Source organism: Podarcis bocagei, assembly GCF_964188305.1.
Source record: "Podarcis bocagei genome assembly, chromosome: 15".
NCBI lineage: Eukaryota > Metazoa > Chordata > Lepidosauria > Squamata > Lacertidae > Podarcis > Podarcis bocagei.
This window is the reverse complement of record NC_138141.1, coordinates 22,343,112-22,369,442: the sequence shown is the minus strand read 5'-3', so window position 1 is coordinate 22,369,442 and position 26,331 is coordinate 22,343,112. Positions and strand designations below refer to the sequence as shown.

General features: G+C 46.4%; 1 protein-coding gene across 6 annotated transcripts in view; it reads left to right on the top strand.

Annotated features, from left to right (window-relative positions):
- Window positions 1-26,331, top strand: part of NECTIN1 (nectin cell adhesion molecule 1) — a 202,028-nt gene that overhangs the window by 81,434 nt on the left and 94,263 nt on the right. For all 6 annotated transcript variants that reach the window (XM_081172614.1, XM_081172612.1, XM_081172615.1 and 3 more), the window contains exon 2: window positions 24,094-24,444. In XM_081172614.1, coding sequence (XP_081028740.1) covers window positions 24,094-24,444 — 351 coding nt within the window. The remainder of the gene's footprint in view (window positions 1-24,093; window positions 24,445-26,331) is intronic.

The following is a 26,331-nucleotide window of genomic DNA, read 5'->3' as shown; positions in this document are numbered from 1 at the left end:
CGTAATTAAGTGGCCCAAAGGCATTTAAAGAGGGCTCTTCATCCTTCACAGTAAAGAATATGTTAGCGGAGAAACAGGGAGGGTTTTTTTGCATTCCTGTACAGCAGCAAAACTTGGAGAGGGTAAAACAGGTGGAGAAACCAGTGGCCTTCTGGACTCCAACTCCCACCAGCCCCATTTAGAGCAGCCAGTCACCATGGATTATAGGAATTGTAGTCCAGAAACATTTGGGCTGAAAGGTGAAGGAGTGGGTTCAAAAGATGGATGAATGGCAAAAAAGGGGGTGAGAATGAACACACTGGGCAGGGGAAGTGTGGCAGATGTGAAAACAGTGGTGTGAGCCCTGAGAGCTACAGATGAAGGGCCATATACAAATAGTAACAGTAATAAGTGATCATGGCAGTCAACCTGGTTCAGGAAGAGACAAGGCATGGCTCTGGCACACAGAAGGCCGTAGGTTCAATCAATGGCATCTCCAGTTTTAAAAATTGGGTAAGAATTGGTGGGAAAGACCTTTGCCTGAGATTCCAGGAGCCACAGGCAGCCAGAGTAGACAGCAAACTAGATGGGCAAATAAGCCTGACCTGATCGAAGGCAGCTTCCTGCATTGGCACCTGCCAAGGTTTGGTAACTGGAGAAAGCGCTTGCTGCAAGATTTGTTCACAATAGAGGGTGGTGGATCTCCAGCCCTGGGAACCTGGCTGCAGGAAGAACCTCTCTGTTGCCGTGCTGAGCTTTTGGTTTTGCCTGCATTACAACAGGGAAGCCAATCCCAGGACTGTGTCAGCACTTCAGGCAGAGAGTTCTCAGCTTCCTCTTCCTCAAGAGCCAGTTCAACCAGAACCAGGCACCTTGTATCATGCTCAGGCCTCTCCCCTCACTCATAGCTCTCACTTTTGGAAACATGGCCTTGGGTAGAACTCAAACTCAGGACCCTACAGAGGAAATGTAGATGGCACAATTGTAGGGCCACCAGACCACAAAACCCTGACATGTTTCCTGAGCAAGTGCAAGTGTTGTAGGGATGAGAAGATTCCCCTTATTCCCCTTGACTCTCTTCTTCTGGGGGTTCGACCTGGCCTGCATTCCACTGTTCCTGAATTTTGGTTTAACAAGGAGGATTTCTGAAACACATTCTAGAATTGAAGTCCTTGCAGAGTCCCACAGATTCCACCCTCTTCTATCTTATACAGTGGTGCCCCGCAAGACGAATGCCTTGCAAGACGGAAAACTCGCTAGACGAAAGAGTTTTCCGTTTTGGAGGTGCTTCGCAAAACGAATCTCCTATGGGCTTGCTTCGCAAGATGAAAATGTCTTGCGAGTTTCTGCGGGGTTTTTTCCTCCCCCCCCTTTTTCTAAGCCGCTAAGCTGCTTATCCCCTTATCTGCTAAGCCGATAAGCCGCTAAAAGCCGCTAATAGCGCTAATCCGCTAATCCATCAATCCGTCAATGGGTTTGCTTCGCTAGACGAAGAGACTCACAGAACAGATTCTTTTCTTCTTGCGAGGCACCACTGTACATGAGCTTTAAATGTATGGCGTGGTCTTTCAAATTATTGTAGAACTTCAGAGTTGGAAGGGACCCTCAATCCAGCCCTCTGCAATGCAGGAATATGCAGCTGTCCCACAGGGATCAAACCTTCAACCTTGGTGCCACGATCTAACTAACTAACTAGTTGCAGACCAGGTAGGGCTTTCAAAGCCAGAACAAGCACTTTGTCTTGCCCCCGCCCCCACCAATCCACTGGAAACTGGTGCAACTGGTAGAGAGTACAGTGGTACCTCAGGTTAAGTACTTAATTCATTCTGGAGGTCCGTTCTTAACCTGAAACTGTTCTTAACCTGAAGCACCACTTTAGCTAATGGGGCCTCCTGCTGATGCCGCGCCGCCAGAGCACGATTTTAACTGTTTACAATGTTCTCTTAAATAAAGTATAAATTTCCCCCATTCTTTCCTAAACTTCTTCTCGTTCTGGTCTCTGATTCTCCTGGTCAATTTCGCCATTTTGGAATAGTCCATCATCATCCGCTATTCTTCTCTGGTTGGAACTTTGTCTACTTTTCATCTCTGAGCCAGTAGTATTCTTGCTGCTGTCGCCACGTACATAAATAGTCTTTTCTGCTCTTTTGGAATCTCTGTACCTATAATGCCTAGCAAAAAAATCCTCTGGCTTTTTTCACAAATGTTATTTTAAACATTTGTTTTTCAACTCATTATATATCATTTCCCAGAATGCTTTTGTTACCTTGCACATATACATGTGGTAAAAATTAAAATTTACAGCGTGCTGTCCGTTGAAAGAAAAAGTATATGAAAATGATGTATAGATGGTATTTAACACCAGTGAAATTAGCAAAGATGTTGGAAATGTAAAGAAAAGGAAGGCACGTACAGTTGAAGTTTCTAGCGGCAGTCCCACGTAGAGCACATTGCAGTAGTCTAGCCTGCACACCTAACTTGAAGCCAGGCCTTTCTCTCTCCCGCTGCCTTGTTTCTAATTCAACCTTTTGCCTCTGTGATTGAGTATCGGTGTCTATAATCTTTCAGCGCCTGAAGCTTGCTGGCTAAGCAGTGCTTGAGCAGGACCAGGACTTGGCTGATGAGGCAACTGTGATGAATGCCACTGATTCATTCAAGAACCTGCACTTCCTTTGGTGGGCATCCAAGCACTGACTCAGCACAGGTGTGGCAAAGGTGTCCTCTTTCAGCAAATAGTGTAGGTCCCCCCCTCTCCTTTTTTAACCCTAGCTTTTCAGGAAGTTATCAGTAAATCTACCAGCCCTTTCCCCAATATACAATAAAAAGGATGTTGGTTCAAGGTCTCGGCCAGACCCCGTAGCTCTGGCAGCCGTCTCCCTCCTCTAAAAATTCCCTCGCAGTTTCACTTGCACTCAAAAGTTCCTTCTCTGTCTCGCACCCACTCCATGGGGAGTGTTTGTGTCTGATGTTAAATGCCCATCCTACCTAAACAGCAGTTGCATCACATGACTGGCTGATGTGAATCCCAGTTCTCCTTTTCAAGCCATCTAAGCTGGTGGTGACATCTTGTGGCAAGGAGTTCCATAGTTTAAGCATGCTTAGGATGGAGAATCTTTTTTTCAGCCCGATGGCCACATTCCCTTGTGGGGTGGGTGGAGCCAAAGAGATCGCCTTAGCCTATATATGCCCACTTGACCGCTTTGATCTGTGGAACTAACACTGTTGCAGATGCCACATAACAGTTGTTTCACATCTTTTAAGAAATTGATCTTTTTAGTGCAGCAGCACCCAAACTTTGGAGCTCCCTGCCTAGTCACTCCATGCAGGTGCCTTCACTGTGCTTTTTTCGGCACCTGCTAAAAACATTTTTTCTTTAGGCAAGCCTTTCCAGGCACATAGAATATAGTCTTGTGTTTTTATCTGGTTTTTTAGGTTATTGTTGATTTTTATTTTTTTTATAAAAAAGTTTAAGTGTGTGTGTGTGTGTGTTTTAAACCCCCCTGATAATTTCATTGTTTTATTCTTTTTGTAAACCACCTTGACAGTTGTATTTTTTACAATCAAGCGGCATATGAAATAATTATAAATAAATAAATAAATAAAAGTGGGCAGAGTGATTAATATGGAGTCTACCTTTCTACACAAGGATAGGTTTCTACACACACTCGCAGACCCCTCTCCGAGCTCTCAGACACATTCCAAACAGGCAAAAACACTCAAGGTGGGAGAAAATAAGTGGCAGTGAGAAAGTGTAGCCCGGGGCAAAGTTCCAAGGGCCAGATAAGAGAGGTTTGGAGGGCCACATTTTAGGACAGAGGCATCATTTCTGAATCTGTTCAGTCCTTTGGGGTGGGGGGGGGAGAGATGGCTCCCTACCTTCTCTCCCAGGTGGCAGATGTTGGCGACGTGATCCTCTTGTGAAATTACAGCGCTAGGAAGGAGGCTTGGAGTTTTCTCATTTTGGTCTTTCCCCCCAGAGCTGAGTCACAAACCCTGCCACCTTTCCGTGTCTCTAAACCCCATGACACGTCCATTAGCAAGATGTTCTCTTGCCACATCTCGCACTGCGGTGGATGCCGAGGAAATGTTCCAGCGCCTATCCAGTGCCTTAGGGGGTTGGCAGGCAAGATGACTTATCTGGGAAGGAGAGAGAGAGAGAGAGAGAGAGAGAGAGAGAGAGAGAGAGAGAGATCAGCAGCAGCAGGCTGAGTCTGTGGGAAGTTGTGCAAAGCAGCCTCGAGCCCACGTGGTTCTTCTTAACAAAGAGTCATTGATTTGATGCTCGGCAGCCGAGAACATAAATCTCTCCTTCCCGGTGATTGGAGATCATCTCCCCAGCTTAGGAAGTGAGACTCTTGAGCACTTAGTTCCTGATAGTGAAGTGCAAAAGAGGCCAACTCTTTTCAGCTCAAGTAGATGGGAGCACCTGTTTGAGCACGGCAGAGACTGCCTCCAAGTTCAAACTAAAGCGAGCCATTTGCATCTCCTGGGCTCGCTGGATGAAGCAAACAGAGCGGCTTCATCCAAGCGTTTGGAGATGTAGGACGTGAATCTGTAGTGGCACTCAAGAGCCAGTGTGGTGTTGTGGGTAGAGCAATAGACTAGGAACTGGGAGACCAGGGTTCAAATCCCCATTTGGATATGAGGCTTCCTGGGTGAACTGGGGCCAGTCGCTGCCTCTCAGCCTAACCAACCTCACAGGGTTGTTGTGAGGATTAAATGAACAGGGGGAGAACCATGCTCTCTACCTTGAGCTCCTTGGAGAAAAAGGTGGGATATAAATGCAATACATAACTATAGTGGGGAAGAGATAAGGGAACAGGCTACATGGCCATGGCAATATATTGACACTTGATACAGGAAAATTCAGCCGTTTAGTGGAATATTGAGTTTATTATCAGGATTATTTTATACCCCGTCGTTCCATCAGATTTACAGGGTGGCTTGGTATAAAATGAATGCAATCATTCCAATCTATTTATTAACACAAGCACAATGGTGAGATGGAGATGCAAATAACTAAAGGCAGCAAATCTGCAAAACGGTGTGCTAAAGTTTATCAGTAAGAGTTAAAAGTGTGGAGAAGTCAAGAGGGCTTCATTCAGTACCCAAGTGATTCCCCCCCCCCAAGATGTTAGGTAAAATGCTGGGTGTCATTGTGTTCCGAGGCTTAGTGAGGGCAGTAGGCTAGGCAGTAAATTTGTGGCCTCTCCTTAAACCTCTGCTTTTGCAGCCTAACACAGTAAAGCACATTCCACTACGATTTCTTACTCAGTCCAGCTGCTGCTGTTAGGACAGTGAGAGCCAAAAGTAGGTTTTGGTTTTGTAATGGGGGGGGGCAGTGAGTGGTTGCACTACAGCTTCTAAAGCGACATGTACAGTGGTACCTCAGTTTACAAACTTAATCCGTTCAAGAAGTCCGTTCTTAAATCAAAACCGTTCTTAAACCGAGGCACGCTTTCCCTAATGAGGCCTCCCGCCGCCAGTGCTTTTCCACTGTTCGGATTCCATTCTTAGACCGAGGTAAAGTTCTCAAACCAAGACACTATTTCCGGTTTTGTGGAGTTTGTAAACCAAATCGTTCTTAAACCGGACTGTTCTTAAACTGAGGTACCACTGTACACTACTGGAACAACAAACATGGTTAATCTGAGCAGTGAGACCTTGCCATTTGAGCAGATGGTCCCTGGTCTTAACTCGCCCCAGATTTTACCAGTCATCCCACAGCTAAGCTCAGATCAGGCACAGATCAGGAATTGGGATGGTGCAGAAATGATGAGATATAGACACAGTCTGAACCTGTGGGCTTGTTTGTTTGTTTGTTTGTTTGTTTGTTTTTATTCTGAAATAGGTCTGCTAATCCAGTTACAAATTGGAGCCAGGAGATTTCTGGGGCTCAAAGCCTTGGTTAAAGGAGCATGGAATAGTTCAGTTGCTAAGACCTGGACTTAAGCTGCGCTCAATGAATAGCTGACTAGCTTGGGACTCATAAGTAAGGCATTCTGAGCTTCTAAGAGCAACAGCAACGTGCAAATATGACAGATTTTCTCATATACACATACGGGTGTATGTGTGCATATGTGTATGTATATGTACATGCACACAAAGCAAAGGGTTAGTTTTTTTATTAAAAGAATTAATAAAGAAGAGTAAGGAATAGAAAAGAAAAGCAGGCATGAAAATAGAAATAAAGGAAAAATACTCAGTTGCATTTCCATACATCAGTATACAGATGTGTATATTCTTATTATCCTAGTGCACATATCTTTATCAATAACCTAATATATTCTGTGCAAAGCCATTCCAAATATCATCATATTTATCCAAAGAAAGTCTGCGTCTATATGCAATCCGTTCATACGCAAGCAGAGGATTAGTTAACAATAATTTAGTAACACATTTGGGTTTTCAGAGGTAATTTCATTTTATGTTTTCAACCTTTCTGCAAGAGTACTGATGTGCTGTGGAGGGACATTTAACAATTCTCTTGGAAGAAAGAGAGCGAAGAGGATGCTTGAATGCGTTTCTCCGGGTAATAATGTTGCAAAGAGAGTAAATCCGCTTATTACAAGATTCTGGAGAAAGTCTCCCAAGGTGGTCATTTCCTGCTTTCAAGGTTTCCCACAGGCATCCGGTTGACCACTATGAGAACAGGATACTGAACTAAATGGGTTATGGGCCTGATCCTGCAGGGCTCTTCCAATGTCCTCATGCTAGTATGACAAGACCACCACCGTTTGTTAAAGTTGTGGTGGTTCATTGTTGCAACTGAAAATAATAAAATTTTGGCAAAAGAGAGAGAAAGGGGGATATCCCTGACCAGTTTTGACCCATGCCATCCCTGGCTTCAACCCCACCTATGCTGGTCCATGACACATAACCTTCACCACCCCTTCAAGTCCTGAGGGAATACAGCCCTCAACAGGAGCAAAAGAAAAGTCCCCTAACCCTTCCGTTGCAGGTGTTAGAATGGAAATTTTATGTGTGGATGTTGGATAGAGATATGGGAAGAATAAGGAAGTTTTGGGGGTGGGCAGGGAGAATAGGAATCTTATATATCTTTCATCAGGGCCGGATTTAGGTTTGATGAGGCCCTAAGCTACTTGAAGGTAATGGGGCCCTTTATTTGTCTAGCTGTCCTTTGTCAACAACAAATTGTTGCTGTTTTTTTGTGTTGAATATATGCTATATGGTAATTTATGGACCTAATAGATATCTAAAGCCATGCAGAATGTAGGCACCCTATATATAGAAATGAGGAAACGAGTGATATTTTAGGGAGAAGGCTAGCAGACGGGGCCCATTACTTACATCATAGGAGCCTACGCAACACAAAACACTGTTGCTATATGTAGGTTCTATTTTATTAGTTTTTTATCTTATATTTTGGAAATGTACATCCAGGGTTTTTTCCATTTCAATTTTTTTGGGGGGGCCCTCAAGAGAGTGGGGCCCTAAGCTATAGCTTGTTTAGCTTGTGCATAAATCTGGCACTGTCTATCATCACAGCTCACAAAGTCAGTGGCCTTGCTCCCCCTTCTGCACTGCACCGCCTTATTCTGCGGGACAGGATCAAGGGGGACCGTTGGCTCAGGCCAAGGCGAAACCCTCTCCAGAAGTTGGAGAAAAGAAGAAAGAAAATAAATGCACCCTGGTAGAGTCGCCCCTGAGCTTAGGAAGGCCTCAGAGCCCCGGGGAAGCTTTTGCTTAGCGTCCTTGTATGCACCGCAGAGGACAGCAGAAAATTGCCAACCTGAGCAGTCTCATTCCTTCCCCAGCAGCTTCTAGCAACCCTGCAAAAGCTCAAATGCCAGGGTGAAACTTTGAGGCAGCAAGAAGCCCATATGCTCAATTTGTGCAGACTTTGTCTGTGATGTTGGGTGCATGGGGTTCTCCTGAGTGACGGTAGACATTTCCTTTTGTGGGCAAAACCAAAAACTGACAAGCAGGGGCACACAGCTTCTGTTTGCTGGGCATCACAAACAGGTCTGTTATGCTCATGCCCCCCACTATAAAAAAATAATAATTACATTTTCAAGTTTACAAACAGTCATCAATCAAACAAATAAAATAATTTCCATCAGTTCCCTTCGACTTCCAACCTCCCCTTTGTGGGTCCTTATGTTAACTTTTTTCACCTGCATCTTCCCTGTTAATCCTATTCTATGAAATCTCCAATAAAACCATAGTCCAAAGCTTAACTGCAAGCGTCATTACAGTCTTATTAATAGTTTTAATTGTTTGCAGTGAATTTTTAGGTAAATTATATATTTTCCCCTCTCCTTATTGAAATTTTGGTCTTCCTGATTCCTCATTCTTCCGGTCAGTTTTGCCATCTCTGCATCAGTTTAATCTGCCATTCTTCTCTGGTAGGGACTGTGCCTTCTTTCCATCTCTGAGCTAATAGTGTCTGGGCAGCAGTGGTCACTTGGAATTTTGGCACCTACAATTCCTAGTAGAAAAGCTTCTGGGGTTTTTTGTTTTTTAAAGAAAAGGCTATTTTAAACATTTTTGGGGGTGCTCATGTCCCCCTTGCTGGCATCCCATGGGGGCATTTGGTTGTGAGAAAAGGCTGCTAGGCCTTTGGCCTGATCCAGCAGACTGATTCTCCACTGGAGAGCCAGTGTGGTGTAGTGGTTAAGAGTGGTAGCCTCGTAATCTGGTGAACCAGGTTTGCGTCTCCGCTCTTCCACATGCAGCTGCTGGGTGACCTTGGGCTAGTCACACTTCTCTGAAGTCTCTCAGCCCCACTCACCTCACAGAATGTTTGTTGTGGGGGAGGAAGGGAAAGGAGAATGTTAGCCACTTTGAGACTCCTTCAGGTAGTGATAAAGCGGGATATCAAATCCAAACTCCTCCTCCTCCTCCTCTTCTTCTTCTTCTTCTTCTTCTTCTTCTTCTTCTTCTTCCATGTGTTATTGCTTCATGTTCCAAAAGCATCGTCTTACAAATAATCCATCCACCTGCTTCCTAGAATTGACAGCAGGAGAGAGTCGCCTGCCTTCTTCTGAAGGCATCTCGGAGGAGCTATGGTTGCAAGACCCAGCCAGTCTCTCCGGCTCAGGCGTGCCACACAAACCACTTCAAATGCAACAGCAGAGGAAGGAGGGCCAAGGTCTCTGCTAATGAAGGCTTGGCACCAGAGTGTCTCCAGCACTCAGCTGCTTTTTGGCCCTGAACATGAGAGCGAGAGAGAGAGAGAAAGGGAGAGAGAGGCGCTCAACCCAGCATGCTTGGATGTGCACGGCTAATTTTTGTGGAGTGCTCTGCTAGCTGGTAGACCCCACTTGAAGGCAGGAGGAAAGGAGGAAAACAGTGGTGCTGGAAAGATGGAGCTTGGAAGCACATGTACCCTGGTTCACTCAGGCGGCACTCAGATGCACACTTCACCTGAGTACAAGCCCCAATGGACATGCTTCCAGTTAAGCATACATGGGATTTCACTGTCCACCTTGCATCTCAAAACATTCACAGTGCAAGCCCAGGTATGCTTAATCATCAGTTAAGCCCCACTGTGTTCAATGGGGGTCACATCCTGGTGGTAAGTGCCTTGTAGGGTTGTAGGCTCAAGCATTCTCTCTCTCCCTCTCCCTCTCCCTCTCCCTCTCCCTCTCTCTCTCTCTCTTGTCCAGCATGCTGGACTAGATGGGCCATTAGCCTGATCCAGCAGCCTTTTCTTATGGCCTTATTCTCTTGACTATTTCTGGAGAGGTAGGCATGTTGTTAGACTGCTTTGCATGCAGATGATCCAAGGTTCAATTCCTGGCAGTTCCAGATAGGGTTGGGGGAGATCCCATCTGAAATTCTTGAGAGCTGCTGCTAGTAAATTTAGACCGGGGGTTCCCTACTTATGATCAGTGAGTCACTGGTGGTCTGTGAGCTTCATTCAGGTGATCTGCCACACAACATGCCTGTGGACTTTTGGTTGATGATGTGGAACAACCCATCCATCCCATTGAATATTCATTTTGATTTTTCATTGGGGGTTTTCTTGCTTCTTTTATTTCTTATATTGTATTTTTGCAATTTGAATTCTTCAGAATTACAATTGCTATGGCAGGCATGAAATTCACTAAGTGGTCTGCAAGACCCTCTGCAATTTTTCATGTCTTTGGTGGGGGGGGAGTGAGTTTGGGAACCTTTGCTTAACTGGACTAGATGGACCAATATACTTACCCTCAGCCTACGGCAGCTTCCTGTGAAGTGGTTGTTGTTGTTACAATTGATTTCTTAATCCCCATCATCTCAAGGAGATTTACACATGAGAGATAAGTGGTTTTTAAAATAATAATAATAAAAATAAAAACCAGGTACAAAAACAACAAATCTATTGACAATAAGACTGAAATCATAGCAAGTGGTCACTCATAGTAAAGACCCAGTTATCCATCTGGGAAAATCTGTTCCTCATCTGTGTTGCAATAAAAACTTCAGAGTCTTGTGGCACCTAACAAATTTACAATGCCTTTGTGGACTAGCATCCGCCTATACATGGCAGGGAGGGGATGTTAACAGTGAGGTTGGAGGGACATGAAATGCAGAAATTAGTACATACAGGTGACTCACACCTTAAGGACGTTTAACTTGCACACGTTCATCTTTATGCACTTAACAAAAATATTTTTAGAAATTTAAAAGGGGGGAGAAGAGGGGTGGGCACCCAAGTAAAGAGACTTTGGCACTCCCACCCATCATTGAACCCAATGTGTTTTGGTTATATGGGATATATGCATTATCCCCGGAACGTAAACCCCACATTAAGTTGAGAGTCGCCTGTACATATAGCGGCAATTTAGAGCTAAAACATATGCAGAATAAGTGCATATGCATCAGTGATATTCGGTAAAACAATAAACCACCTGATTGTAATGCTGAGTTAATTAACACATGTAATCTCACAAGAAGCCATTGTCTCTATTCAGACCCCAGCGAAGAGAATCAATTAATGCAATCCATACGGGAACCCCCCTTTGAAATTCCTTTGTTCAGTTATGGCCTCCTTCAGATCAACAAAAGACTCAATGGACACAAATTTGTCAGCAGAGCTGGCAAGGTTAAGAAGCCAGTAGGAAGAAATTTCAATTTTAGTGAGCTTAAAGATAGCCATCTTTGAATAAAGGAACTTCAAAGGGAGGCTGCTGAATGAATCACAATTCTTGATGAAGTTTAAATCTTCCCAGTTCGGTCTGAATGGAGATGAAGGTTTCCTATCCCACTGATTTGATTAACTCAGCATTACAAAGTTGATTGTTGGATCAACCTATCGCTGTTGTCATAAAGGGTTACTGTCCTTATTTTGCATAGATATCATCCCTAATGGAATTGTCACAATCTCTGCTTGCATTGCATTTTCCTTCTGACCTCGCTGCTTTACAATGCCACTATTTGCAGTGTGTGTGCATACCTGCAAACTGAGGATCCCACTTCATTCATCAAACAAAACCTTAGCCTTATGTTGTTAGTCTTTACAGTGCTACAAGACTCTTGGGGTTGCTGTCAGCTAATGTTTGCTCTAACCCCTATAACCACGTAGAATCAGTGTGCCTTGAGTTTAGAGCAGGGATCAGAATGACGCCACAGTCGTCTTGCAGTTGCTTCTTTCATTCTCTATAAAGGGTATTAACAGTACTCTTTGGGGTTAAATTCTCCTGCACCCACCTACCAATGGACCCCGGTTCCTGCAGGCCAGGAGAGTGGCTGTCTCGTTCTTCCCATTTGGATCCCTATGCGTCTTGGGTGGAAGTTTGTTTTCCGGCCTGGATGTTGCATTCTTCTTCCTTTTCCCTGCAAACTTGAACTCTGGAATGTGTTGTTTTGAGAGCAGGGCATGCAAGAGCTTGATGCGGCCTGTTGCAAGCCCGCCTGGCAGAGATGAGCTGTTTTTCAGGGTCCATTCCTCAGCTGGCACATAGTTTGTGTTGGCAGCCTCAGAGAGGTGAGGCTTCCCTAAACCAGCTGCAAGCAAAGTATATCTCTGAAGAGCCTGGCTGCTTATGCAGGTCCATCGCCATGGGGTGGTGCTGAACGCTGTAGGTGTGCCTCCATTCCACAGGAATGCTCTCAAGTTCCCTGTTTAAATCTTCAACTTTTTCTTTTTTAAAACACATGTCTCTATCCCTTTTGTTTAACTCAGGCTTCCCCAACCTAGTTCCCTCCAGACCTTTCGGACTACAACTCCCATAATCTCTGGTCAGCCATGCTGGCAAAGGCTGCTGGGACTTGTGGTCCAAAACATCTGGAGGACACCAAGCCAGCAAAATTCGATTTAAGCAGAGACAAAGGTGGGCCTAGGGAATGTTCAGCACAGTTTGCTACCTGCCCAGTTGCCAAGCAAAACATTGACACGTTCCATTCTGTCCAGTAAGTATAAACGCATTTGGATAACTGCCAAGTTCTTGAGGACTCTGGGAAAAAAATAAGCCCGTGCTTTATTTAATAAATTCTTTAATAATTCTTTAATAAATGATTTGGCTGCTTCCGGGTGGTTTTTGCTGTTTTGTATTGATATACTGTTTGCCAGAGCAAGTGCTGTGGCTCAGTGGCAGAACATCTGCATGCAGGCAGAAGGACCCATGTTCAATCCCCCAATGGCATCTCCAAGCAGGGTCGGGAAAAGACTCCTTCCTAAAAACCCCAGTCAGTGTAGACCAGTCTTCCCTAACTATGTCAGCTGAAGGCTGATGGGAGTTGTTATCCAAAACATCTGGAGGGCAACAGGTTTGTAGGGGAGGCTGGTACAGTGGTACCTCTGGTACTTAATTTGTTCCAGAGATACATTCTTAACCTGAAACTGTTCTTAACCTGAGGTACCACTTTAGCTAATGGGGCCTGCCGTGCTGCCGGCGCGCGATTTCTGTCCTCATCCTGAGAGAAATTTCTTAACCCGAGGTACTACTTCCGGGTTAGCAGAGTCTGTAACCGAAGTGTTTGTAACCCGAGGTACCACTGTACTGCAAAAATATTGAGCTTCCTATGCCCCCTAAATGGTTGAGATAGCTTAGTTGGTAGAGTGTGTGTGTGAGTCTTTTTGTACCCCTCATTTGCTCTCTGTCGGCCTCTTTGATGTCACCAGACTTCCCAGCCCAGGAGGATCTTGAAGTACTGTGTCACCCTTTGGGGCAGAATGAGTAATAGTTCCCTTTCAAAATCAGCAATCTAGCAGGGTGCAAGTGTTCCAGCTAAAGCCCACAGTACACGGAAGCTGTGGCAAGGCATAGTTAACTTCAGTGAAGATTTTGTTTTCCCCCTTTCATAGCTAATCCAGCATTTGGATTTCATGCTGGCCAACTGGAATGTCCACTGGAAAACCCACAAATAAAGTGTGGGGGCAAGAGCCTCACCCCCCCCCCAGCAACTAATATTCCTTGGTAGACTGCCAATGGACATGGAAGTTCTAGGACAGCTGTAAAGCTATCCAAAGAGCCCTGCAAGGGGGCTCACCTACCCCAGCTTGCTGCTGCTTATTTGACTGTGTCTGCACCACTTAACACACAATTAAAGCACACAGGCTTCTCCCCAAAAATGCTGGGAAGTGTGATTTAACCCCCACAGAGTTGCAGTTCTCAGTACCCTTACAAAACTACACTTCCCAGGATTATTGGGGGGGGAAGTCACATGCTTTTCTGGAAAGCCCCCATGTGGGAAGGTGGTCTATTTTTAAAATGTGGGCTAGGAAATTTGGCTCGCTGCATTTGCAAGGCTGGTTTGGGTGGAAACAGAGCCATCTGGGTGCCCGTTCCTAAACCTCTGAGCTCGCTGCCCAGTTGAGTGGAGAGCCTCTCAGCAATGCCTTTTTAATGAGCAGGAGAGACAACGAGCCTCCCTGGCTGGGCTTCAAGAAACAGGGGCGGGGACCCAGCACAGCCGAGCGCCATCTCCCCAAAGCCTGGGAGTGAGTGAGGCACAGCTCAGTGCAGGGAGACTGTTCCCAGGACCTCGGTTACGTGACGGCTCCTGCCAGCCGACAAGCTCCCACACGCTCAGGGGAGCCGTAAACACTTTGGAGCTTGGCAGCGGCTCAATCACCTTGTACAGGTGTGGGCAGTTCCAGAGTCAAAAGCTTTGCTTTCCCCGGGAAGGGCAGAGGGAGTGGGAGAGTGGCAGGCTTGAGGCGCTTGCTGTCTCGACTCTCTCTCTCTCTCTCTCTCTCTCTCTCTCTCTCTCTCTCTCTCTCTCTGCCTCTTGGTGATGCTCCCCTCTCTGTGGGGCCTGTGCATTGGCTAGAGGCCCCACACTCTCTCTCCAGAGCTTATGCACTAAGTGAAAAAGAAAAAGAAAATTCAAATCCCCTCCCAGGGCAATCCAAAACAGTGCATCCGAGGAAGCCAAATCCTGTGTAAATGATGCAAATTGGGCACATTCAGACCGATTTCTCTTGTTTGCTAATCCCCGAGCACATACAGGATTTTTTTTAATTATTTTTTTGCATAGCTTATTCTGCTTTGGCTAGTCATAGGAGGGATGTGGCAAAATGGAGGGCTCTCTGTCTCCCCTCCTATCAGTGCTACCGCTGTAAGTCTTGCTCAGCAAACCCTTTTGCTTCTGAGTTTAGAGCCCTTGTTGTCCACAGAGACAATTTTTTTTAGCATTATCTTTGAGAAGGGGAAGAAAGCAATATTGGGTGAAGAATTCTGCTCTGCGGGAATGTCAGGTTGAAGAGGAAGACAGCATGAGAACTCGTGGGCATTCAGTGAAGCTGAATGTTGGAATATTCAAGACAGAGGAAAGAAAATACTTCTTCCTGGAGCGTGGTTGACCTATGGGAACTTGCTCCCACAGGAGGCAGTGACAGCCACCAACTTGAATGGCTTTAAAAGAGGATTGGACCAAATCATGGAGGAGAAAGCTGTCAGTGGCTACTAGCCCCACTGTTTCTAGTCCTTATGAATTCAAAGGTGGACTTGAAAAAGCATAGGCAGTACCTTCTGCAGTCTTCAAAGGATGATCAAAGAAGGTTTCCCACTGGGAAGAGGAGGCCCTACCTAGCTCTTCCCACCTTTACATACTTTTGTTCCCATGACTTGCAAAAGCAGCAGAATAAATGGTGCATACTAAGCAGAAAGGTGTCTTTCCCCTCGATTTGCATCTACTTTATATTTTGGAAAGTTGTTTGCTATGCATTTGGACATCCGTTAAGAGATGACCACCAAAATTTGCATGGTGGTTCCTGAGATCAAGTAGCATGTTTGCATCTGTACAGTTGGACATAATTTTGAATCAAGATGGAGCTGTGCTGATTTTGATTCCAAAACTGCAGGGTGGTTTTTGGGGGGGCTGGGGGTGGGCTGGAGTTCTTGGCATTCAGGAACAACACCAGGTATGAGGCTGCTTGTGATTCATAAGCAGAATCTAGCTTTCCCTTGCTACAGAATTTGGACTGTGGAATTTTAATGGTTTTTCAGTGTGGAGGATGCAAAGTCACCTGACAGCTTCCGAGGGTGAGCAGAGCTGCTTCCTAACGCAACATCACACAGCTTCTCCTGTTTCTTTGATCCTCCTTTTTATTACCTTGCCCTGGATATGTGTCCCTGTCCAGAGGTGGGGGTATGAGGAGAAGAAGAATCACCAATCAGCAATCTGGGAGGGTGTGGATGTTAGTTTTCCTGAGAAGATGCATTTGAGCTGCCATTTCCATTCTCATGCTGTGCCCAGCTCTGGAATCCTTAGTCCAATTGGTGCCAGGATCAGCACATTGCATCTCTTCCCCACCCCTTGGCAATATCTTTAACAATGGGGCAGCAGTTCCATCGCACCCGCATTACCAAGCCCAGTTTTTGCTCGTACAGCTGCAGGCGTTGTGTTGAGCCAAACAGCGACCGCCAGCAGGCTCAGCGGAGAGGGCATGTGTGGCAGCTAAATGGCGGCAGTGCCACAGGCACCAGATTGCATCTGTGTGTCACAAAGCTTTGTCTGGGCTTGCATCTGGGATGGGTCATACAGAAGTGAGGGGCGGCAGAGGAGATGGGACCTCAGAAAACGTAGTGACAGGGTTGTCAAAGCTGGATCACAAAACATGGTTAGTTGGAGATCATGGAAGTGTATAGATTGAAGGGACCACAAGGGTGTGTGGGTGTGAGTGTGAGTGTGTACATGAGTGTTGGGAAAAGGGGTCTGCTAGTGTCTCAGGGTCTTGGGGAGGCATTCAGGGTGCATATGTCTTAGAGGGGGGTATTTTTCCAGAGGTCACTAACCAGCAGCCCATCCAATTCCAATGCATCTCTTTGGCCATCTGGAGGAGCACTCGGTTGGGAAAGCTCTAACCAAACTTCTTTCTTTCTCCACCTCTTCATTTCAGCAGCCATTCAGAATGGCACGGCTTTTGTCACAACCCTTTGCGATGTAACCCTGTGTCCTGTCAGAAACACAGTTTTTAATGCCAACCAGTATGGGTTTGGGGACAGGAATATACAGTGGTACCTCAGGTTAAGTACTTAATTCATTCTGGAGGTCTGTTCTTAACCTGAAACTGTTCTTAACCTGAAACACCACTTTAGATAATGGGGCCTCCCACAGCCACCGTCCTGCTGGAGCACGATTTCTTTTCTCATCCTGAAGCAAAGTTCTTAACCTGAAGCACTATTTCTGGGTTAGCGGAGTCTGTAACCTGAAGCATATGTAACCTGAGGTACCACTGTACCCAGATCCAGACCTTTTAGCAACTTTGTTGACACAGCAGGCGCCAAAGCCCACTGGCGATTTCTTGGGATAGAAAGTATCCCATTCCAAGGTATCCTATTCTGATATTGTAGAACAAGCCAGGAGGTGGGGCAATCATGTTGACCTACCTCACAGGGTTGTGGTAAGCTGGGAAAAATGACACTGGGCTTCACAGAACCTTGCTCACTGAAATGGACCCTTTCATTGCATCATGAAGGCAAACTACAGTTATTAAAATATGAGTTGTGTACTTTAATTTGTAATCTAAATGCTCCCCCACATGCACACAAATTTTATTAAGTTGTCCACTGAGGCACCCAGCCATTTTAAATTATCTGCAAAAAAGGGAGGTAAGAAAGTTTGAGAAATGTTTGTTTAGTGCTGGTTTAATTCAAAAATTCATGGTGTCCCTGTGGCCATTTGAACAGAATACAAATGATCAAGCCTTAAGCTGTTCCCAGTGTGAATCCTATGCAGAGTAGACCCATTGAAATTAATCAGCATGACGAACTTAGGCCCATTAATTACTGAAACTACTATGCCAAGTAGCATTTAGTTGGACACAGTCCCTAGTCATAAATGTCTCTCCACTGTTGCCCTGAGCTGGAAGGCCAGTTTTCCTGCAGACAGGCTGGCCTATCCCAAAATTACGAGCCAGGACTTCTTGGGCCTACCAGGGATGGTAGACTCTTTCTGAGTCACCTCTTGAATGAGAACACAAGTTGGAAGCCTCCCGACATAAGGCAGTTTCGTATCATTATCTCCGGGTGACTGAAGCCTCAAGTGATAACTTGCATGTATGAACGAGCCATCCCAGATCTAATAGATGGAAGTTTCTGATTTCTTCGGAGAGCTGCCTTCACCCGGGGTGATCTGTCTGGACTGTGGGTGGGTAGATACCGAACCAAAAATGGGTGGAGCACAATCTGATTTCTCCTCCCCTCTGCCAAATCCTTTTCTCTCTTATCACCCCTTTCTCCCCCCCCCCAATACTTCCTTGCTGCTCACATGGAATTAGGCTGAGGGCCACATTAAATCATGCTAGGGCCACATCCAGCCATTGGGCTGCAGGTTGCCCACTCCTGCTTTAAGCAGAAAGTGTTTGGGTGGGTGAAAGGTGATATCTGTGCCTGCCAGTCACCAAATGTGGAGGAACTGAGAGATGTGTGTGTTCATGTGTGAATTGGTTGTGTGGGTTGGTTACCTGTACCAGTAGGTCAGGGTGTGTGCCCCAGGAGGGCACTATCATAGGGACCTATGAAACATCTGCTGAATCACACCAGGGTCCAGCATCTTGTTCTTACAGTGGCCAACAAGAAACCTCTAAGAAGCCTGCAAGCAGGACAGAAGTGTAACAGCACTCTCCCCTTCAGTTTCCAGTAAATAGTATTCAGAGTCTTTGCAGTCATGCCAAAGGTTTTGTTGCATTCAAAGTTTGGGGGAATGCCCTCAAAGCTCTTACCACCATCAAGAATCCCCTCCCCCAAGACCTGGGACTTACCTGGGGCCCAGCAGAGAAAGGAGGTGGGCACCCACCAGCTCTTACAGAACATCATTCCTCCATCTTGCTCTGCTCTGCTCCAGGTCAATCACTAAACCCTTGGGGGACTGGGGCAGTAGTTGCGGCCCTTGGCATTGAAAGAGAATGTTCACTTTTGCAAGCACCCCTGGGTGAGGGCTTATGAAATTACACACCAGAAAGAGGTTCCTCCAAGCCTTTGCCAGGGTGCTAGTTAAACAGCCAGTTTTGTTCTTAGCCGTTGCCCCAGAATGTTCTGGAAAACGCCAAGGTTCCTCAGAAGCTTATCAGGGGTACTTTGCAGCAAGATCAGAAAGGGAGCACAAGATTTCCTGCTACCCACTACAGATCTTCTAGAGCGCTCAGTCATAGGGGTGTGTTGTAAGATGAAATCTCATTTCACATGGGGTGGTGGCAATCCAGCCCAACAGGCCGGTCTGGTGTGTCACACGGATTCAACATGTGCTCAGACAAATGCCCCAGAATCCTTTGCATCGGGGGGGGGGCTTCTGCAGCAGATGTGTGACGGTCTCTCTGCCAAGATGCTGTTATGTTGAGAAGAGATGTAAAAAAGTCACCACCTGAGAAGGCAGGGCAAAGAAAGACGGGGGCAAGGGTTTTGTTTTGTTTTGTGTTTGCTGAGCCCCACATTCGGGGTTAGCCCTACTGTTAGGTAAAGTGAGGTGGCTGCTTCAGGTAGCAGGTGCCATACCTTGGTTGATGAACGCCTTGTGAATTGAATGTTTTGGCTCCCCAACGTCAGAAGCCTGGAAGTGAGTGTTCCGGTTTGCGAATGTTCTTTGGAACCCGAATACAGTGGTACCTCGCAAGACGAATGCCTCGCAAGACGAAAAACGTGCAAGACGAAAGAGTTTTCCGTTTTTTGAGTCGTTCCGCAAGACGAATTTCCCTATGGGCTTGCTTCGCAAGACGAAACGTCTTGCGAGTTCTTGTGAGTTTGTTTCCTTTTTCTTAAAGCCGCTAAGCCGTTAATAGCCGCTAAGCCGCTAATAGCCGCTAAGCCGCTAATAGCCGTGCTTCGCAAGATGAAAAAAAATGCAAGACGAAGAGACTCGCGGAACGGATTAATTTCGTCTTGCGAGGCACCACTGTATCTTACACGGCTTCCGATTGGCTGCAGGAGCTTCCTGCAGCCAATTGGAAGCCATGCCTTGGTTTCCGAACATTTTAGAAGTCGAGTGGTCTTCCAAAACAGATTCCGTTCGACTTCTGAGGTACGACTGTAGTGGAAATTATAGGTAGTTCAACAGCACCTAGAGGGCTACAGGTTCTCTGCTCCTGCTTTGACATCAGTTCTGCACATATTCAGGACGTTGACTTGGGGCAGGAGGAGAGGTGCACTTTCTGCTCTGTCTCAAGCAGCAAAATACATTGGCTCTGGCCTGCTCCTGCGAGCAAGAGCCACTGCCTTCCTCTCATTGTATGGAGCAATCATTCCTTTCCAGTGCCGCGTTCCCACTCTGACAGCCTCTCTAGCCTTCCTTCCCATGTCCCTCATGGAAATGACCAAAGCTCAGTGATAGATGATCTGCTTCCCACACAGAAGGTCCTAGGTCCAATCCCCAACATCTCCATGGAGGGCTGGGAATGTCCCCTGTCTGAGTGCAGCAGCCGGTCACTGTGAACATTACTGAGCTGGAGAAGCTGAAGCTCTGACTCGGAACAAGGCAGATTCTTGCATTCCTATTTTAAAGAAGCCTTTATTCAAAACAATGAGGACTAGAATCTTATTTGATTTGTAGGGAAGGGCCATGGCTCACTGGGAAAGGAACTGCTTTGTAACGCCCCAGGTTCAGTCCCTGAATTTTGCAGGTAGGGCTGGGAATGCCCCCTGCCTGAAACCCTGGAGAACAGCTGCCTCTCATAGAAGACAATTCTGAGTTAGACAGACCAGTGCTGTGACTCAGGATATAAAGGTGGCTTTCCTCTGTTCTAATCACTCTTCATTCTCTTTCATGCTTTGCATGAACCACTGTTCTTTGGCCTCCTCTCCCCAGGCTTCCCATTTCTCGAATGACCCGTTTTTCCAGTTTTCTGCTACACTTTCACCACCCGTCCTCTGCACCACTACCCTGCTCTTTTTTTTTCTTTGAATATAAATACCAGCTATATAATTATTGGAGTGTTCTCTCTAAACACACAGATTAGGGAGAGACACAGCAGCAATTTTGCATGTGTGTGTGGGGTGTATGTGAAGCTGGATTTAAATGTTGCTCATCTTGTAAGAGACTTCTCTCTTTCTCGGTGGAAGGGAAAGGTATTACCTGAGATGAAGTACAGACAATGTTTTAAAAAGCAAAGTCAGCCATTGTTGGTCTTCAGCGGGAGAAATGAAATATTCCAAATGTCCACAGCTGGAGAATATACCTTCAGGATGACCGAGGGAAAAGCTTGCAAAATGGTGGCAAGCTTTGGAGTTCTGCAGAAGTCTTTGCCAGGCAACGTATTACACCAGATAATCACGCAGGGCGATCTTAGGCTAGTTGCCATCTCTCAGCCTAACCAACCTCACAGGGTTGTTGTGAGGATGAAAGTGGGAGGGGGAGATCCATGTGTAGCACCTTGAGCTCCTTGGAGGAAAAAAGGGATGGGGGTTGATGTAAATGTGATAAAAGAAAATGAAAGCTGGTTAGAGTGTGGTGCTGATAACGCCAAGGTTGCAGGTTCGATCCTTGTAGGGAATAGCTGCATGTTCCTGCATTGCAGGGGGTTGGACTAGATGAACCACTGGGTTCCTTCCAACTCTACGATGCTATAATAATAATTGTAATATTATTAATAATAATAATAATAATAATAATAATAATAATAATTTATTTATTTATACCCTGCCCATCTGGCTGGGCTTCCCCAGCCATTCTGGGCAGCTTCCAACAAAATATTAAAATACAGTGGTACCTCGGGTTAAGTACTTAATTCGTTCCGGAGGTCCGTTCTTAACCTGAAACTGTTCTTAACCTGAAGCACCACTTTAGCTAATGGGGCCTCCTGCTACCGCCACGCCGCCGGAGTACGATTTCTGTTTTCATCCTGAAGCAAAGTTCTTAACCTGAAGCACTATTTTTGGGTTAGCGGAGTCTGTAACCTGAAGCGTATGTAACCCGAGGTAACACTGTATAGTAATGCATCAAACATTAAAAGCTTCCCTAAACAGGGCTGCCTTCAGATGTCTTCTAAAAGTCTGGTAGTTGTTGTTCTCTGACTTCTGGTGGGAGGGCATTCCACAGGGTGGGCGCCACTATTGAGAAGCCCCTCTGCCTGGTTCCCTGTAACTTGGCTTCTCGCAGTGAGGGAACCACCAGAAGGCCCTCGGCACTGGACCTCAGTGTCTGGGCAGAATGATGGGGGTGGAGATGCTCCTTCAGATATACTGGACTGTGGCCATTTAGGGCTTTAACCCTATGATGAGGAACCCAATGCTCCCCAAAGGTTGCTGGACTCCAACTCCCAGTGAACCTAATGGTTAGGGGGTCATGGGGGTTGTAGTCCAGCAACACTGAAGGACCACAAGTTCTCCACCTCTGTGTGGTGCAAGGAGAGGGCTATTGGTGGCTGCTAGCCATGATGGTTTGGCTCTGCCTTCACGGTCGGAGGCAGCAGGGCTTCTGAATGCCAGTTGCTGGGAAGCACAGGAGGGGAAAGGGCTCTGGTGCTCAAATCCTGCACACAGGCTTCCCACAGGCACCTGGTTCACAACTGTGAGAACAGGAGGCTGGACTAGATGTCTTGTTGGCCTAATCCAGCTGGTTCTTCTGAACATAACATAGATAAGGCCAACCTAAATGAAAAAACTACAAGGCAGCAAGCCAGCTCTTGTAGCCATGAGGCCAGCTTGTTGACTTGCTCCTCTTCAAGTTGGAGAGCAAATATCTGCTAGGGGGCTGCCAAACATCTTGCTTGCACCCCAAGGATTAAGAAGTCACAGCCGCTCCCCATTTTTGAAAGCATGAAGCCCAGCTGTTAGCCAGATCTGTCTTCATGCCTTAAGCCAAGCACGCAGGCAGAGAGAAGAAACAATGAGAAACACAGCAGTCTTTATTTTTATTCCCAAAGACAGGTTAATTTTGGATTCAGGGAAAGGGTTTAATCATGTTATATCACTAGTGGCTGGAGAGAATGTAACTCTTAAAAATGCAAACCTGATGCTCCCCTTTCGGTAGAGGAGTCCATGAATAAGGAACGCGCACCCGCTTCCAAAATGCTATGTGCATGTGTAATTAATTGGTTAATTGACTATAAATCATGTAGTTAGTCAAAGTTCGGTTGCAATCACCAACACTAGAAAGCAAGGCCTGTCAAACACAGTGAGGCTTTGGATAGCATGATCTCTCCCCCCCCCCCACCAGTGGGTGACAACCTCCCTATATATCTACATCTCTGTCTGCGGAGACCTAGAAAGATATTCTATATGCTGTATAAATTATGCAAATCAAACGCATTTGCATGATTTCCCCCACAAACACGCACACTCATTTTGCATGATTCACTCTGCAATATTTGCTACCTTGCGTCATTTATTCTGCCGTCCTGCTAGTCGCAGGGAGGGGCACAGAGCTGCATAGGGCACTGAATCTCTAACCCCCTGAACCCTGGGAATCTTCCAAGATCTGCCAGGCACTGCAGATGTACACACACACATGCACTTATCCTTGCAGCCTTAAGAGCCAGGAAAAGGTAGAAACACAGCCATCAGAATTAGCAGCCATTGATAGCCTTGTCCTCCATTAATTTGTCTCATCCTCTTTTAAAGCCATCGATATTTTAAAGCGGTCTGTTGTAAAGATGGCATTCCATGTGTGCTCATTCCTCACAATCTCTTGCCACTCAATGCGGGGGGGGGGGGATTCACATCTGCATACCCCCTCGCTGCCTTTCTCATCACCATTTTTCAACTCTCACAGCCCAACACCTGAAGCCGTGCAGTGATGTGGCTGAAAGGTGAGAAGACACTGGAGTCCTGGCAGCAGTATCAGAGCTGGGGTGGCTCAGTTACACATGCCAGCTGCCACTTAACACTGCAGTCAATACGCTTTAAACATACATGTGTGGACCAGCTTATATAGATATGTTTATGCCAGGCTGGTAGAGTCACCCATCTGGTCTAGAAAGGGTGGGAAACCTCAACCCTCAAAGCCAATTGCCATCCTCCAAGCCTCTGTCTCTGGCATTTGGGACTTTCCTCGCAGCACCAAGCCAAGGCCACACCCCTCACACACACACCCTGCTTTGCACACCCCCCTTGGGTCTTAGCTGGGCTGTGTCCTTCAACTCTGGCAATGCCTCTTACATGTCTGGATGGAGGATATGGGAGTGTGTGTCGTCTAAGATGAAAATTGCATTTGTGGCACTGCCCACCTTTTCCTCTGTCCCCACCCGCCAGTGGCATGTGGCCCACTGAAGGTTGCCTAGAACGGAACATGGCCCTTCAGCCAAAAGCAGTTTCCCGTCCCCTTGAAGTATGGCCACTCGGTGGCCTTAGCCATCTCTTCCAGGACAAGCAGGCAGGGCAATTTGACAGACGTTTCCTGTCTCCCATTATTGGGTGCAAGTGAGCAGTACAGTTTTATGTACCACCGGGCAGGCAAATCTGAAGGCGGAACATAGTGGGACTATTTGCATGGCTTTCCTCTCCTCCAGCCAGCTCCGTCGCAGGCTCAGGAAACTCAAATGCACTTGTTTAACTGTTGGGAAGGGGAAATTATGTCCCGTAGTCAATTTCTCTCTCTCTCTCTCTCCAATTTATCTGCGGAGCTGTGAGCCATATTTAGCTGGGCTTGCGCGAACCTGCTGCTTCCAAGCTACAAGCAGAGAGAATTAATTGGGACAAACGGTGCGCTGGAATCCCAGCAACAAGGACCATTTCTTATCACTCTGCAACTGACTCCTCTTCCCCCGCCTCCCTTCTGCTCTCATTGCAGGCCTCTGGGCTCAGATGGTGCTTGTCAACGACACGGTCTCCGGGTACATTGGGACTGACGTGAACCTGCACTGCACCTTGACCAACCCCAGCCTCGGCATGAAGATCACCCAGGTCACCTGGCAGAAGGCCACCAATGGCTCCAAGCAGAATGTGGCCATCTCCAACCCCGTCATGGGCATTTCCATCCTGCCCCCGTACAAGGACCGGATGGTCTTTCGAAACTCCTCCACCAGGGATGGGACCATCCAGCTGTCACGCCTCAAGCTGGAGGATGAAGGCGTTTACATCTGTGAGTTTGCAACATTTCCCGATGGCAATCGGGAGAATCAGCTCAACCTCACTGTGTTGGGTAAGTCGGCTTTGCTGCCTTCCAAACAACTAGTGGTCCTTCTGCCCTGCTGTCTGAGCAAACAGCATCTCAGGTTTTACATACTGGTCCCGTAACACTAATGGCTTGAGTAGGAGCAGAGGTTTGGGAGCCAGGCTCCCTATTGAGCTTGAGAGGGAAAGCCTAGTCTATTTCTCCCACCTCTCCTCTCCTTCCCTTCATGGGGTGGTGGGGTTACGGTCATCATCTGGCCGCCATTGCTGAGGGACAGCAGAAGAAGCAGAGGCAAGGATTACCCTTGATCACCTGGGTGCAGAACTTCCATACCCCACTCTCTGCAGAATCCCAGCCCAAGTCCTTAGAAAATGCTTGCTCTCTTCCCTAGTCTGCTGAGGTAAAATGAGAAGGCAAATTTTACAACATTTGCCATCAATGATGCTCACCCCTCACCTTATTTTTGGAGAGAACTTGGAGGTCCTGCAAAATGGAGCAGAACCATTCTCCAATTCGGAGTGAGGGCAAGAGCTATTTATCTCTCCCTCTGATGTGGCTTCATATTGTCATCCCATAGCCACATCTGATTGGTTAGGTAGTGCCATGAATTCACCGCACTGCCTATATCATCTCTTATTGGTTGAATTGTGTATTTAGCAAGAAGAAAACTCCTTTTGGATAGAGATAGATAGATAGATAGATGATATATAGATAGATAGATGATAGATGATAGATGATAGATAGATAGATAGATGATAGATGATAGATAGATAGATAGATAGATAGATAGATAGATAGATGATAGATAGATGACAGATGATAGACAAAAATTTCTACTGAAACAGCACCTGTAGAATATAGGGAATAAATTGAGAACTTATATGAAAAAGGCTAGTTTTGCAGGACCTAGTTTGGGGACCTTTGAAAATGTTGCTTTTTTGCATGAAAACTGTTGATCTTCAAAACTTTGGCTCAGCCTTTATCATAGAAGATTCTGAGTATCATATTCTGCATTTACCCAGAGTCCTGCTTTGTTCTCAGTTTAAAGCAAAGGTGAAAACCCTTTGGCCCTCCAGTTAGACTACACCTCCCATCATCCCTGACCATTGCTATGTGAGCTTGGTGCTGATGGGAGCTGGAGTACAAAATCACCTGGGGGGGCACAGGTTGCTCATTCCTATGCTGATGAGTTAATTTTTTCTCATCACCACCAGCAAGCCTATGCTCAGAAGCTAAGGCATGCTCTCCCTCTTGCCTTTCCCCGAGGACCCATTCCACTGGGACAGACCCATGCATCAGGTCAGCTTGAAATGAAATCTCCTAACCTTGAACCCACAGCAGCGAGAGAAACATGGCAAGGCCCCCTGCAGCTTCCTTGAACGTTTCTCTCTCCCTCTGTTGCAAACTGCCTTCAGTCCCCTTCCACTGGAACAGCACCCTTGAAGCAGCAAGAACAAACTATTAGATTCTGGACTGATGCAGGGCATGGGGAGGGGAGTGGTTCTGTGCCCAGATACCAAATGTCCTGCGGGATTCCGTTCTGTGTTCTCCTTCCTGGTGATGATTGCCTTTGTGATGATAATGACGATGCTATCAGTGTGCAAAGGATGCATTTTAGAGTTGCATCCTTGGCGTAGACAGGTTGCTGTCTCGCTTATTCCACTGTATTATCTTGGATAAGGATTGGTCGTAGTGACCTGTTTCTCAAGGGTGTGGCAAAGCTTTGAAAACGATGCTCCTTTGGGAGCCTTTCCCTTTGATGTCCCAAAATGGATTTCAGAAGGAAGTTGGAAAGCATCGTCTTTGGCTTCCTTTGGGTCTGAGGGTTTTTTTTGGAGAGGATGTGGCTCTGGATTCAAGCCCTGTGACCGAGTTTGTCTCTCTCCCCTCCTGCTTCTGTGCATTTCATTTAGA